The sequence below is a fragment of the Neoarius graeffei genome, chromosome 1, assembly GCF_027579695.1.
Source record: "Neoarius graeffei isolate fNeoGra1 chromosome 1, fNeoGra1.pri, whole genome shotgun sequence".
Lineage (NCBI taxonomy): Eukaryota > Metazoa > Chordata > Actinopteri > Siluriformes > Ariidae > Neoarius > Neoarius graeffei.
Window position 1 is genome coordinate 100,300,735 of NC_083569.1, and position 16,479 is coordinate 100,317,213.

The 16,479-nt window shown below is 39.6% G+C and overlaps 1 protein-coding gene across 2 annotated transcripts in view; it reads left to right on the forward strand.

Annotated features, from left to right (window-relative positions):
- The window catches only part of LOC132877029 (laminin subunit alpha-3-like), a 335,048-nt gene that overhangs the window by 134,328 nt on the left and 184,241 nt on the right, over positions 1-16,479 (forward strand). For both annotated transcript variants that reach the window (XM_060913563.1, XM_060913572.1), the window contains exons 22-23: positions 3,846-3,978; positions 9,391-9,533. In XM_060913563.1, the coding sequence (XP_060769546.1) occupies positions 3,846-3,978; positions 9,391-9,533 (276 nt within the window). The remainder of the gene's footprint in view (positions 1-3,845; positions 3,979-9,390; positions 9,534-16,479) is intronic.

Below are 16,479 nucleotides of genomic sequence, written 5' to 3' on the forward strand. Positions count from 1 at the left end.
CTTTCTTTCTTTCTTTCTTTCTTTCTTTCTTTCTTTCTTTCTTTCTTTCTTTCTTTTACCCATTCTTACATCTTTCTACAGTTAATTCCTTTCCTCTTTCCTTCCTGTTTATCTCTCTGTTCCATCCTTCCTTCCTCTCTCTTTCTTCCTCCCATCCTTCCTTTCTTACTTTGACCCTTTCTCCCTTCTATCTATCTATCTATCTATCTATCTATCTATCTATCTATCTATCTATCTATCTATCTATCTATCTATCCTTTCACTCTTTCTTCCTTTCATCCTTGCATCTTTCCAGAATTCCTTCCCCTTTCTCTCTCTGTTCCATCCTTCCTTCCTCTCTTTGTTCCTCCCATCTTTCCTTTCTTACTTTCACCCTTTCTCCCTTCCCTCTGTATTTACTTTTTTCCTCATTTCACACTTTCTTCATTACTATCTATCTATCTATCTATCTATCTATCTATCTATCTATCTATCTATCTATCTATCTATCTATCTATCTATCTATCTATCTATCTATCCTTTCACCCTTCCTTCCTTGCATCTTGACATCTTTATACATTTCCTTCCTTTGCTTCATTACTTCCTCTCTCTCTCTCTCTCTCTCCCCATCCTTCCTTCCTCTGTCTTTCTTCCTCCCATCCCTCGTTTCTTCCTTCCACCCTTTCTCCCTTCCCTTCCTGTTTATTTTTTTCCTCATTTCACACTTTCTTCCTTTACTTCCTTACATTTCTCTCTCTCTCTCTCCTTCCTGTCTCTTTCTTCCTCCCATCCTTCCTTTCCTACTTCCGCCCTTTCTCCCTTCCCTCCTTATTTATTTATTTATTTATTTATCCTTTCATCCTTACATCTTTCCAGAATTCCTTCTCTCTCTCTCATCCTTCCTTTCTTGCTTCCACCCTTTCTCCCTTCCCTATTTATTTATTTATTTATTTATTCCTTTCACCCATCCTTACATCTTTCTACAGTTCATTCCTTTCCTTTTTCCCCTCCTCTCTCTCCCTCCCTCTCTCTCCCCATCCTTCCTCTCTTTCTTCCTCCCATCCTTCCTTTCTTACTTCCACCCTTTCTCCCTTCCCTCTTTCTTTCTTTCTTTCTTTCTTTCTTTCTTTCTTTCTTTCTTTCTTTCTTTCTTTCTTTCTTTCTTTCTTTCTTTCTTTTACCCATTCTTACATCTTTCTACAGTTAATTCCTTTCCTCTTTCCTTCCTGTTTATCTCTCTGTTCCATCCTTCCTTCCTCTCTCTTTCTTCCTCCCATCCTTCCTTTCTTACTTTGACCCTTTCTCCCTTCTATCTATCTATCTATCTATCTATCTATCTATCTATCTATCTATCTATCTATCTATCTATCTGTCTGTCTGTCTGTCTGTCTGTCTGTCTGTCTGTCTGTCTATCTATCTATCTATCTATCTATCTATCACCTTGAAGCATGTTCCTGTATAAATTCATTTCACAGGAAAAAAGATTTTTCTTTGCCCCTCGCATTACATGAATGTAGAAATTAATAAAATATTCATCATTCGTTAATACTGCTCTTATTTAAATAAAAAACAGTACTGTATAACTGTAATATTTACTGTGTAACTGTAATATTTTATACATGCTGCTGTTCTGCACACTGTGCATTTTAAGTTCTGGTTGATTTTTCCGTAACGTTTTTAATCAGTCTTTAACAGATACTCCTCCACGCCTGCTTGACTGCAGTTATTTTCTGAGGAATGAGCCTCTTACTTTTAGTTCCAGTAAACTTTCTTTTTTAATCTGGATCTAATCATGTTTACTCATCATCAGCAGAGCGGTTCTTCTCTGAGACGAGATCCGTCTTCACCGCGGAGCTTGTAACCAGCTGTAATGCAGTGAAACATGCCGTGTGCAGTAATGAGCTCTAACCCTGTCTCTCTTCTCAGCCAGAGGTGATGGTGTATGTCGTTGTCACCTCCCCTGGTCCCTTTACTGTCGTAATGCGCTACGTGACCGCTGGCCTGCACACGCCCGTGCGTGGGAGAGTCTTACTGGTGGCGGGATCGAGCTTATACTCTCACTGCAGCTGTAAGTGATGAGCAGATTGACCACCATCATCATCATCATGACTGTTCTTTCTTTCTTTCTTTCTTTCTTTCTTTCTTTCTTTCTTTCTTTCTTTCTTTCTTTCTTTCTTTCTTTCTTCTATATTCCTCTCCTCAGAAGATCCTTTATCATCTACTGTATTCACTAACAAACAAAATTATTCTTTAAGCGTTATCACTTATGTTATAGCAGCTATAAACATAAACAACTCTCTGGACATTAATAAGAAAAAAATAACGCAATTTGTCACATTACTGAGATTACGGAAAAGAAGAAACTCCACTGTCCAAAATATTAAAGTTACAGCTTCAGCACTGACACTGGAGACTCCTTCCGTTAATGTTAAATAAACTTCAACATATCACTTTTTAACACATAATTTTTAATTGGCTAATGTAGAGTGTCTGCCATACAACTCAATGTGTATGGTGTTACTATAGAAACGGCCACAAGTGCATTAATTATTATTAATCACAAGTACATAAATCAATCAGTCAGTTAGTTAGTTAGTCCTCATGGCATTGAGCAGATGCTCTTACCTAGAGTGACGTACAACAAGTTAGTTAATAAATTAATTCATTAGTTAAGTAACTATTACCAAGCCAATCAATAAAAATAATTAATTAATTAATTAATGAAACACCGTGAGGATAAATAAATAAATAAATTAATTGATTGCTTGATCGATTGACCAATCAATCAAGCAAGCAATCATTCAGTTATTTACTTGCTTGATTAATTGATGGATCGATGATCAATCAGTATATCTTTGTGGCATTTAGCAGATGCTCTTCCCCAGAGCAACATACAACTAGTTAGTTAGTAAATTAATTCATTAGTTAATTAACTCTTATCAAGCCAGTCAATAAAATATTAATCAATTAATTAATCAATTGATTGATTGATTGATTAAATGCCATAAGGATAAATAAATTAATTTGAGTGCTCGACTGATTGACCAATTACTTAATTGATTGATTGATTAATTGGTCAATTAATTGATTGATCGATCAATCGGTCAATTTATCTTTGCGGCATTTATCAGACGCTTTTATCCAGAGTGACGTACAATGAGTTAGTTGGTTAATTAATTAATGAATTAACTGTATTCTTAAATTCCAGCTTGTAGCTGGAACTTATAATAATAATGATAATAATGATAATAATAATGAGCCTTTATTTGTCACACGTACTACAGCACAGAGAAATTGTTTTCTTCACATATCCCAGCTTGTTTGGAATTTGGGGTCAGAGTTCAGAGAGGGTTCAGGGCCTTGTTCAAGGACCCAACAGTGTCAGTTTGGCGGGGCTGCGGCTCGAACCCCCCGACCTTTTGATTCCTAACCCAGAGCCATTAGTAACTCTTGATCCTTCCGTCCAATCAGAATGGAGGATTCGACAGCACTGTAGAAATAATGCTGAGTTAGTTGTCAGATATATTATTGTTGTTCATGCCTGCTTCATTCACATAACTCTCTCATAAAGCAGTCAGTTCTGTGCTCGGATACACTGATGGCATGGTTCTCGCTCCTTCCTGCTTCCTCGGTCATGCTGATGCTTTGCTTGCAGCTTGAGCTTGTTTGTCCTGCACTGAATGCTGGGAAATCGGAGGCTGTTTCTGAGGGGAAATTTAAGGAGAAGTTTAAAAAGGTTCCCACTGAGTGGCCTGTGGCTCCGGAGTCCCCGCTGTGGAGCTGTAGTTCAACACTGATGTGTATAACCTGACCCGTCTGACCCACAGCTCGTGTGTGTGTGTCCACGTTTCACTTTCTCCCTTCAGAGTGAAGTGTGTGTGAGTGTGCATGCCAATGAGACACACCCTCCTCACTTCCTCATGCTGCTGCGCTACGCTAACCCTAATGGAGCCCACGTGAGTGGCCGAGTCACCGTCACCCGCACCCGGGGCACACCAGGTACAGACTCTGTCTGTCTGTCTGTCTGTCTGTCTGTCTGTCTGTTTGTCTCTGTCTCTAACTTAGTGTCTGTTAATATGTGTCTTATGTTTGTATGTCTGTTCGACCATCTCTGTCTGTCTGTCTGTTTGTCTCTGTCTGTTTGTCTCTGTCTGCCTGTAACTCTGTATCCTTGTCTCTCTGTCTGTCTGTCTGTCTGTCTGTCTGTGTAAAGACAGATACAGCTCTATATCCTTATCTATATGTCTGTCTGTGTAAATATAGATACAATTTTATAGCCTATCTATCTATCTATCTATCTATCTATCTATCTATCTATCTATCTATCTATCTATCTATCTATCTATCTATCTATCTACAGTGGTGCTTGAAAGTTTGTGAACCCTTTAGAATTTTCTATATTTCTGCATAAATATGACCTAAAACATCATCAGATTTTCACACAAGTCCTAAAAGTAGATAAAGAGAACCCAGTTAAACAAATGAGACAAAAATATTATACTTGGTCATTTATTTATTGAGGAAAATGATCCAGTATTACATATCTGTGAGTGGCAAAAGTATGTGAACCTTTGCTTTCAGTATCTGGTGTGACCCCCTTGTGCAGCAATAACTGCAACTAAACGTTTGCGGTAACTGTTGATCAGTCCTGCACACCGGCTTGGAGGAATTTTAGCCCATTCCTCCATACAGAACAGCTTCAACTCTGGGATGTTGGTGGGTTTCCTCACATGAACTGCTCGCTTCAGGTCCTTCCACAACATTTGGATTGGATTAAGGTCAGGACTTTGACTTGGCCATTCCAAAACATTAACTTTATTCTTCTTTAACCATTCTTTGGTAGAACAACTTGTGTGCTTAGGGTTGCTGTCTTGCTGCATGACCCACCTTCTCTTGAGATTCACTTCATGGACAGATGTCCTGACATTTTCCTTTAGAATTCGCTGGTATAATTCAGAATTCATTGTTCCATCAATGATGGCAAGCCGTCCTGGCCCAGATGCAGTAAAACAGGACCAAACCATGATACTGACACCACCATGTTTCCCAGATGGGATAAGGTTCTTATGCTGGAATGCAGTGTTTTCCTTTCTCCAAACATAACGCTTCTCATTTAAACCAAAAAGTTCTATTTTGGTCTAATCCGTCCACAAAACATTTTTCCAATAACCTTCTGGCTTGTCCACATGATATTTTGCAAACTGCAGATGAGCAGCAATGTTCTTTTTGGAGAGCAGTGGCTTTCTCCTTGCAACCCTGCCATGCACACCATTGTTGTTCAGTGTTCTCCTGATGGTGGACTCATGAACATTAACATTAGCCAATGTGAGAGAGGCCTTCAGTTGCTTAGAAGTTACCCTGGGGTCTTTTGTGACCTCGATGACTATTACACACCTTGCTCTTGGAGTGATCTTTGCTGGTCGACCACTCCTGGGGAGGGTAACAATGGTCTTGTATTTCCTCCATTTGTACACAATCTGTCTGACGGTGGATTGGTGGAGTCCAAACTCTTTAGAGATGGTTTTGTAACCTTTTCCAGCCTGATGAGCATCAACAACGCTTTTTCTGAGGTCCTCAGAAATCTCCTTTGTTCGTGCCATAATACACTTTCACAAACGCGTTGTGAAGATCAGACTTTGATAGATCCCTGTTCTTTAAATAAAACAGGGTGCCCACTCACACCTGATTGTCATCCCATTGATTGAAAACACCTGACTCTAATTTCACCTTTAAATTTACTGCTAATCCTAGAGGTTCACATACTTTTGCCACTCACAGATATGTAATATTGGATCATTTTCCTCAATAAATAAATGACCAAGTAGAATATTTTTGTCTCATTTGTTTAACTGGGTTCTCTTTATCTACTTTTAGGACTTGTGTGAAAATCTGATGATGTTTTAGGTCATATTTATGCAGAAATATAGAAAATTCTAAAGGGTTCACAAACTTTCAAGCACCACTGTATCTATCTATCTATCTATCTATCTATCTATCTATCTATCTATCTATCTGTCTGTCTGTCTGTCTGTCTGTCTGTCTGTCTGTCTGTCTGTCTGTGTAAATATAGATCCAATTCTGTAGCCTTGTCTGTCTGGCTAGCTGTGAAAATATAGATACAATTTTATAGCCTTGTCTGTCTGTCTGTCTATCTATCTGTCTGTCTGTCTGTCTGTAAATATAGATCCAACTCTGTAGCCTTGTCTGTCTGGCTAGCTCTGTCTGTCTGTATAAATGTAACTATATCCTTGTCTGTCTGTCTGTCTCTGTCTGGCCGTCTGTGTAAGCATAGGTACCGTACAACTCTATATCCTTATCTGTCTGTCTGTCTGTCTAGCCATCTGTGTAAACATAGATACAACTCTATCCTTGTCTGTCTGTCTGTCTGTCTGTCTGTCTGTCTGTCTGTCTAGCCATCTGTGTAAACATAGATACAACTCTATCCTTGTCTGTCTGTCTGTCTGTCTGTCTGTCTGTCTGTCTGTCTGTCTGTCTGTCTATCTAGCCATCTGTAAACATAGATACAACTCTATATCCTTATCTATATATCTGTCTGTCTGTGTAAATATAGATCCAACTCTGTAGCCTTGTCTGTCTGGCTAGCTTTGTCTGTTGGTCTGTCTCTGTCTGTCTGTATAAATGTAACTATATCCTTGTCTGTCTGTCTCTGTCTGGCCGTCTGTGTAAACATAGGTACAACTCTATATCCTTATCTATCTGTCTGTCTGTCTGTCTGTCTGTCTAGCCATCTGTATAAACATAGATACAACTCTATCCTTGTCTGTCTGTCTGTCTGTCTGTCTGTCTGTCTGTCTGTCTGTCTAGCTATCTGTGTAAACATAGATACAACTCTATATCCTTATCTATATATCTGTCTGTCTGTCTGTGTAAATATAGATCCAACTCTGTAGCCTTGTCTGTCTGGCTAGCTCTGTCTGTTAGTCTGTCTCTGTCTGTCTGTATAAATGCAACTATATCCTTGTCTGTCTGTCTGCACACCGTATATTGATAGATATATAGATAGCTCTATTAGATATTTAGATATTTTGTGTGTGTGTGTGTGTGTGTGTGTGTGTGTTTGTTTCTCTCCCTCTGTACTTACAGACCAGTAAGTACAGAGGGAGAGAAACACCCACAGATGTGTTCAGACCAGAACACATTACCCATATAAACCAGATTTCATGCATTAACACGGCACTCTAAACAGCATAATCTCCTGCTTTTACAGAGAGGATTAAAACACAACAAGCAGCTTGTGTGTGTGTGTGTGTGTGAGAGAGAGAGAGAGAGAGAGAGAGAGAGAGAGAGAGAGAGAGAGAGAGACTGTGTGTGTATAAATCTCCTTAAAGGAGGAGTGTGTGTTTTAGTAACTTAAAAAAAATGCCAGTTCAGGTTCACACATAATGAGTTATATGGCATGCTGATTTTTACAGTGCAGTTATGAACTCTAGCTACTTAACATGGGCACCATTTATTCATATCTTAAACTCCGAATAGCAAAATGCAAGCATGAAAAAAAGGTATATCCTTATATTACGAGCTCATGATTTGAATTTACTCCAGCAGTCGAGGGAATAAATGCAGTCTGCTTCATCAGTCTGTGAATCGGTGTAATTTTATCATCCCTGCTTAATTATTAAAGTAATATACACACTGTTGAACGATATACCTCGCTGGTTTTATTGATTTTAGAGTTCACGAAATGAAATACAGTTATGAAATGCAGTGACATTAAATAACTCTGTTGTGGCTATCATGCCTAATTGTTTAGTATATAGCTTAATTTTAAATTATGTTTGGTTTTGTATTCATATTAACTCGTTCTTGGCTAGTAAATTATTCTAATTTCAGTTTTTTTATTTTCATAGTTGGGCCCACAGTAATTGGTCTAGGACTGTTGTGGTTACCCTGCCTCACTTTTTTGTAATAGTTTTATACTTTAGTTTCTATACCTAAATTTGCTTTTTGTTTGTATTATTATTTCTGAGGCGAAGCTAAATAAAAGATAAAAACTCGAGTCGCTATAAAGAGCTGTTTTTAGTCTTTAGTTTATTCTATTTTGCACAAAACAGACCACACACCTGTTATCATGAATACGCCTGAGCATGATGAGGGTTTTTTTGTGTCACACAAACATTATTAGGCATTGAAAAGTAGAAATATTTATGGAGCATTGATTGTTACAATTATATCCAGTATTTTTATCCCCCGCTGGCCGAAAGGCCTGAAGGGGGATTATATGTCGTGGCGATGTCCATCCATCCGTCCGTCCGTCCCGGGAAGGGTGCTCACCTTCTGAAATTAACTCCTCTCGCAATTTTTGGAGGAATTTCACGAAACTTGGCAGGATTCTTTGTTATATGTCGGTAACACACATATTGCAATTTTACTCAATTTAGTTGCATTTTCCCAGAGTTACAGCCCTTGATTAACAAAATTATACTTTTGACAATTTCATGAGAGTGTGTTTTCCTTCTGAAATCAACTCCTCTCACAATCTTTGGAGGAATTTCACCAAACTTGGTAAAAAGCATCGTTATATGTCGGTAGTACACATATTGTTCTTTTGTTCAATTCGGCCACATTTTCCCAGAGTTACAGTTCTTGATTAACAACCTTGTACTTTGACAATTTCATGAAGGTGTGCTCGCCTTCTGACATCAACTCCTCTCATATTTTTTGGACGAATTTCTCAAAGCTTGGCAAAAGGCCTTGTTATATGACGGTAATACGCAGATTGCGATTTAATTTCGTTTGTGAAAATTTTCCCAGAGTTTCGAGCCTTGATTAAATAACTTGTACTTTGACAATTTCATGAGGGTGTACTGTACGTTCTTCTGAAATCAACTCCTCTTACAATTTGTGGAGGAATTTCACCAAACTTGGCAAAAGGCTTTGTTTTATGACAGTTATATACACATTGAAATTTCGTTTAATTTGGGCAAATTTTACCAGAGTTATGCCCTCGATTATTAACAAACTTGTATTTTGGCAATATCATCAGTGTGCTTGCTTTCTGAAATCAACTTCCCTTACAATTTTTATCCCCCGCTGGCTGAAAGGCCCGAAGGGTGATTATGTCATGGCGATGTCCGTCCATCCATCCATCCCGGGAAAGGTGCTCACCTTCTGAAATCAAGCCCTCTCACAATTTTTGGAGGAATTTCACAAAACTTGGCAGGATTCTTTGTTATATGTCACTAATACAGATATTGCAATTTCGTTCAATTCAGTCACATTTTACCAGAGTTATGGCCTAATTAGCAGCGGGGGATATTGTTCTCTTAGAGCACTCTTGTAAAATAAAGAAACGATCCAGGACTACAGATCAGAACGTGAGATGTTTAAACCTATTTTTAATCCTGTATACACTTACTATCCTGTCGCGATTGATCTTTTTTCCTTCTGTAGGGTCTGGAGACAGTAAAGAGGTGTTGTTTCCTCCCAGCCGCTCTCCTGCCTTCCTCACCGTTCCTGGAGACGGATTCGCCCAGCCTTTCACTCTCAGCACCGGGAAATGGATCGTGTGTGTGCAGGCTGAGGGAATCCTACTGGTTAGATTGACTTCCTTATTTTAGTTAAAAGTTGTGTGAATTGACAAATAGTGTGAGAGAGTAACTTATTAGTAAAATCTTGATTCATTATGAAGACATTTTATTTTCACGAATCGGCAAAAACCAAGAAGTTAATTTTCTCAGGTGAGACCTGGGGATAATCTGATTTTATCAGAAAGGTTTATGATATTAAAATATTGAACTGTGAGTGAATGAAGAGGTCAAAGCAGACACAACGGAGTCTAACATTTCCACTTTATGCACAGTATTTGTGTTGTGACGGTCTTAGACACACTATTTTTAGTACACAGTTTGTTATCGAGTTTTATTTTATCGACTCAGTACAAAAACATCATAGATTTCCAAACATTAGTTTTCCAGCACAGAATTAAATGTTTGTATGTCAGTAAAGAAAGCAGAATGTTACTGGATGTAAGAGACACTTTTCAGACAAAACACATAATGAACGCTGCTGGGTTTTGGTGCAAAATGAAGACGCGAGTGTGACAGTCAAAGTGTCCAGAAGAACTGCGGCTGGTTCTGGAAGATGCTCAGTAAAACCTACAGCTCATTTCCGCATAAAACTGCACTCACTGGACCTGAGACTACTATTATTCTTATAAACCAAAGGGTCGTCTCACACCAAATACTGACTTTGTTTCATTTATTCAAGATTCAAGATTTTATTGTCATTCCTTATGCACTAGAGTACACAAAAGAGTGAAATAACGTCCCCCTAACTTGGTCAATACCACACACAAGTCACAAGTAATCTAAGCTTAAAAGAAGTTATACACAATAAATAACAATTAAAAACACAAGGACAAATAGGGTTAAAATCAGGGCTTTGAACCAGAATTTTTTTCCTATTGGTTCGTTCCGAACAGAAACGGAATTTTAACGTTTCCGGTTTTGGGTTCCACCATTAAATAGACGTTCCCGAACCGGTTAGAACAAAAAAATTTCGTTCCCGGAACGGTTAATTACGTTCCCTGTCAGCTGTTTAACAAATGGCTATAAAATTATGTCTCTGTCTCATCCAGCTTAAGCCAAATGTAGGCTAATTCTATTACAACCTTCATTAAATAAGACAAGAAATAATTCAAAACAATTATTATTTCAAATGTTGGCGATTTGGATTCTCAGTATGTCTTCCCATCTACACAAACAGAAAAAGTGCCAAAAATGAAAGAGAATTCGTTTAGTGTGTTACCAAAGGCTAGTCAGGCCCTATGCATTGATAGGCTAACAGAGGTTAACGTCATTTAATGTTCGCGAGCCTCTCATTAACGTGGACAAATATATTGATATCGTGTTTGAAATTGACGTTTTCGAATAACGATAGACTGCAATATTTACCTCTTATTTAAGATGTGGAGACGTGATAGTAGTCCACCCTCCCGCTCTCTCCATTCAGTCAGCGAACGTCACACAGGAAGTGAACCCCAGCGGGTCATAGAAACTTGCGCAGGAGAAGAATGACTTTTTTATTTGTAGGCTACGGAAACTTTGAGGAACGAAATAAAAACCGGTATTAAAAAAAAAAAAAAATCAAGTTTATTTGTATAGCGCTTTTAACAATAAACATTGTCGCAAAGCAGCTTTACAGAATTTGAACGACTTAAAACATGAGCTAATTTTATCCCTAATCTATCCCCTATTAACCGGCTACCATTATTTTTAATAAGCGTTTCTGTTCCGGAACATAAAAAATAATAAAGTTTCTGGTTTCGTTTCTGTTCCATGTGAAATAGAAAAAGTTCCTGGTTTTTGTTTTCGTTCCTTGAACCAGTTCAAAGCCCTGGTAGAAAGGCCAGCCTTTTTCAGACGGCGGAGAGAATGGAGCCGCTGGTGGGCCTTTTTAATGATGGCGGAGGTGTTGGTTGAGAAGGTCAGGTCATCTGCCAGGTAAACACCCAGAAACCTCATCTTCTCAACTCTTTCCACCACAACACCATCAATGATCAGAGGTGTGTGGTGATGTGACGTCCTCCTGAAATCTATCACCATCTCCCGTGTTTTACTGACATTCAAATGTAGATTATGTGAGCTGCACCATGATGTTAATTCCTCCACCTCCTTCCTATATGCAGACTCATCATTGCCTCTGACCAGGCCTACCACGGTCATGTCATCGGCAAACTTGATGATGTGGTTGGTATCTGAACGCGCAGCACAGTCATGGATGAGCAGGCTGAACAACAGGGGGCTCAAAACACAGCCTTGGGGGGAGCCTGTGCTCATATTGATGGTTTTTGAGATGTAGCTGCCCACCCTGACTCTCTGCTGTCTCTGCGAAAGGAAGTTGAGAACCCAATTACATATGCCAGAAACTAACCCCAGTGACCTCAGCTTCTCCACCAACTGTTGGGGGATGATAGTATTAAACGCAGAGCTGAAGTCAATGAAGAGTAGCCTGGCATATGAGTTTCTCTCCTCAAGGTGCGACAAGGTGAGGTGGAGAGCCATAGAAATAGCATCTTCTGTTGAGCGATTAGCCCTATACGCAAACTGCAAGGGATCTAGGTCTGCTGGCAGATGGTGTTTAATGTGCTGTAGGACGAGCCGCTCAAAACATTTCATAACTAATGGTGTCAGCGCCAAATACTCACCAAATACTGACTTTGTTTCATTTATTACTGCTTACTGATCTTCATATTGTAGAATCATTGAGGAAGTTTTTTTTTTTTTTTTTTAATTCAGAGCCCTAAATCCAAATCCCCAAAATTCAAATTTAAATTATATAAATCCCTGAGGGGCGGCACGGTGGTGTAGTGGTTAGCACTGTCGCCTCACAGCAAGAAGGTCCGGGTTCGAGCCCCGTGGCCGGCGAGGGCCTTTCTGTGCGGAGTTTGCATGTTCTCCCCGTGTCCGCGTGGGTTTCCTCCGGGTGCTCCGGTTTCCCCCACAGTCCAAAGACATGCAGGTTAGGTTAACTGGTGACTCTAAATTGAGCGTAGGTGTGAATGTGAGTGTGAATGGTTGTCTGTGTCTATGTGTCAGCCCTGTGATGACCTGGCGACTTGTCCAGGGTGTACCCCGCCTTTCGCCCATAGTCAGCTGGGATAGGCTCCAGCTTGCCTGCGACCCTGTAAAGGTTTTCGACCCACGTGACCGTTGCCATGTCAACAAGTAGATGGCGCCATTTTGGCGGTCACAACAATGGTGACTCCCGCTAGCCCAACATGTCAGAGATTTGTCAAAAAATATGTATTTTCCCTTTTCACAGCATGCATTGTTTGAATGGTTGCCATGACAACATATGCAAAGATTTCCAACAACATTTTGTGGCAAAAAAATTCCATAACAGTCGACTTCAACGTGATACCAAATAAAAGTAAATTCATTGCAGTTAGAAAAATAGTGTCCAGGTTGAGAGAGAGTTAAATTAATCATATAGAAAAATGCATAATAATTAATATGTCTAGTATCGAATTCTAGTTTTGTCCATTGCATATTTACATCTAAAAAGTACAACCCACCCAACAACATGGCTCCGCCTTGCCTGAGGGCACCATGTATGTTAAACCTAGACTACACGTAAGCCGCCCAAACACTAGTAAGAAGCCCGGTGCCAGGTAGCCCCACTGATGAGGCCGAGCGGTCCCCGTCTCACGTATATAAAACCACGGATGTATAAAGATAAAACCATCATAGCCTGACTAGTGGGGCTAGGTGCCAGGTAGCCTGAACACCGCCTAATAGGGCTTACGTGTAGGCTAGGTGCTAGGCTACATGTATAATTTGTCATTCATCTCATATACGATATCTTTAAACTTTTGGAAAAGTTACCTGAGACAAAATGTTCGCCACACAAACGCGTGTGTTCGGTGGGCTGCCAATTCTCTCGCCTGATCGCCGCGATCCACTTTTCGCGACGCTGTCGATCGGCCGGGAACCTATGGAACGTTAATCCAGGTTTATCCCCTCTTCTGTTGTGGCAGCTAACTGCACAACACGTATCAGGCATTCTACGATAAAAGTAAGTGATGAAGAAGATGGATATTACAAGCGTTGTTTGCTGATAAGCGTGGCTTTGTTTGACCTCCAAAATGCCGGCGTAAACAGTATCACGTGACCCTATGACGTCAGGTCGAAAACCTCTGTAGAACAGGATAAAGCGGCTAGAGATAATGAGATGAGATCAGATAAATCCCTGAAATTCTAATCTCAGCAAGTGTTGCCAGACAAAACAAACCTCGCCCAGCAGCACTTGTTTTATATGTTGATAATGGTAATATTTCTCAATCATCAGCTGTCAGATTCTAGTCCTATGAAAATCCATGACCTTGAGTTTGACATTTTAAAGTCATTCAAGGCCAAAGGTCATGGCAGCAACTGAAAGCCCATATGGGCCTTCTTGTTTGTTGATAATGGTAAACATCTGGCTATCATCAACCATTTTAAAGTTATAGCCCTTTGAAAACCCATGACCTTCAGTTTGACCTTTCAGGGTCACTCACTCACTCACTCACTCACTCACTCACTCACTCAAAGATCATGGTGCCAAATGAAAGCCCATATTGGAGTTCCTATACGCTCATAATAGTAAACATCTGTCTATCAGCAAATATTTTTGAGTTATAATGGAAAATGTAATTTTGACCAAAAAGTTGACCTTTCCAGTGACCTTGACCTTCACCTTGACCCGATTACCCCCAAAATTTAATCAGGTAATCTACGGACCATTGCCCACCTACTCTGAAAATTTGAAGTCAATCAATGCAACCGTCTAGACGCCAGATTGTTAACAGGCAAACACACACAAACCAATGAAAAGTCGTGCAGAGCACAATACTTGCGAAAATCACAAAGAAGCAGAAGTTATGGCCGATTTGGTGTTTTTACAAGATTTGACCTTTGACCTTGACCCACCAAAAACTAATGATGTCTTTGTGTGACACTAGTGAGTTGTCCTGTACATTTTGGTGAAGATTTTTCAAACTGAAATCTTACCTCTATCAATTTCAGAACAAATGAAAAAAAAAATCACAGAAAAATCTCATTCATTCAATGTGACATACAGTACTGTGCAAAAGTCTTGGCACCCTAATTTTCTTTTTTTTTTTTTCCATACAAACTTTGTTATAGATTTCTATTTTATGACTTCTACAATATCAAGTCAAAACATTACAGAAACATTTTAGAGTCTGTTTTTTGTTGTTGTTTTTTTTCCCAGCACAAAATTAAATGTCTCATCTCATTATCTCTAGCCGCTTTATCCTTCTACAGGGTCGCAGGCAAGCTGGAGCCTATCCCAGCTGACTACGGGCGAAAGGCGGGGTACACCCTGGACAAGTCGCCAGGTCATCACAGGGCTGACAAATAGACACAGACAACCATTCACACTCACATTCACACCTACGGTCAATTTAGAGTCACCAGTTAACCTAACCTGCATGTCTTTGGACTGTGGGGGAAACCGGAGCACCCGGAGGAAACCCACGCGGACACGGGGAGAACATGCAAACTCCGCACAGAAAGGCCCTCGCCGGCCATGGGGCTCAAACCCAGACCTTCTTGCTGTGAGGCGACAGCGCTAACCACTACACCACCATGCCACCGAAATTAAATGTTACAGAAAAAAAAAGTTTGTATCTGAGCAGCATATTCCATAAGAGAGCACTTTTCCGACTAAAAAAGAAAACATAATGAAGGCTGCTGGGTTTTGGTGCAAAATGAAGACGTGAGTGTGACAGTCAAAGTGTCCAGAAGAACTGGGGCTGGTTCTGTAAGATGCTCAGTAAAACCTACAGCTCATTTCTTTATGAAACTGTAGTCATTGTACCTGAGACGGCTATTATTCCCTCGCCCGGGACGGAGTCCACCAGGGGACGAGGTATTGTTTTTGGCGGGGTTTCTTTATTTGTTTTTTTGTTAGCAACATTATGGGAAAACAGCTGCACTAATCTTCATGAAACTTTCAGGATAGATGGGCATTGGTCTCAAATAGAACCTCCAACATTTTGAGCATCATCCAGTCAAGGTCACCAGATAGGTCAAAATCTTTTTTTTTCCCCACGATATATTCCTTCATAGTCATCATATTTACTTCAAACCACTTCCAAAATGTTCATCTTTCAATTCTGCTTCCATTGATATGTTACATGATGGGGTATCGCTCATAGGTTTCTTCGCAGTTGGGGGTCAAATGTCGGGGGGGTCAAGGTCATTGCTAAAATTTGCATAACCATTATAACTCAAAAATGGTTAGAGATAGAGAGATGTTTATCATCATCAACATATAGGGAGTCCTATATGGGCTTTCATTTGGCACCATGACCTTTGACATTCTTTGTTTGTTTGTTTGTTTGTTTGTCTTTTAACAATCTAGCATCTAGACAGTTGCACTGATTGACTTCAAATTTTCAGAGTAGAGGTCAACCTTTCGGTCAAAATAACATATTTTCCATTATAACTCAAAAACGGTTGCTGATAGACAGATGTTTACTATTATGAGCGTATAGGGACTCCCATATGGCCTTTCATTTGGCACCATGATCCTTGACCTTGAGTGACCTTGAAAGCTCAAACTCAAGGTCACAGATTTTCAGAGGGCTGTAACTTTAAAACGGTTGATGGTAGACAGATATTTTCCCATCATCAACTTATAGGAAGTGCCATACGGGCTTTCATTTGGCACCATGACCTTTTGACCTTGTATGACTTTGAAATGTCAAACTCAAGGTCATGGATTCTCATAGGACTATAACCTGACAGCTAATGATTGAGAAATATTACCATCATCAACATATAGGTATAAACTAGGTGCTGCCGGGCGAGGTTTGTTTTGCCTGGCAACACTTGTGCTTTTTTTTTATTTTTTATTTTTAAAAGCAAAGGGTCGTCTCACACTGAATATTGACTTTGTTTCATTTATTATGGCTTACTGATTACTGTTTATAGTATTTTTTTAAATGTTGAAACATTTCATTTCATTATTTTT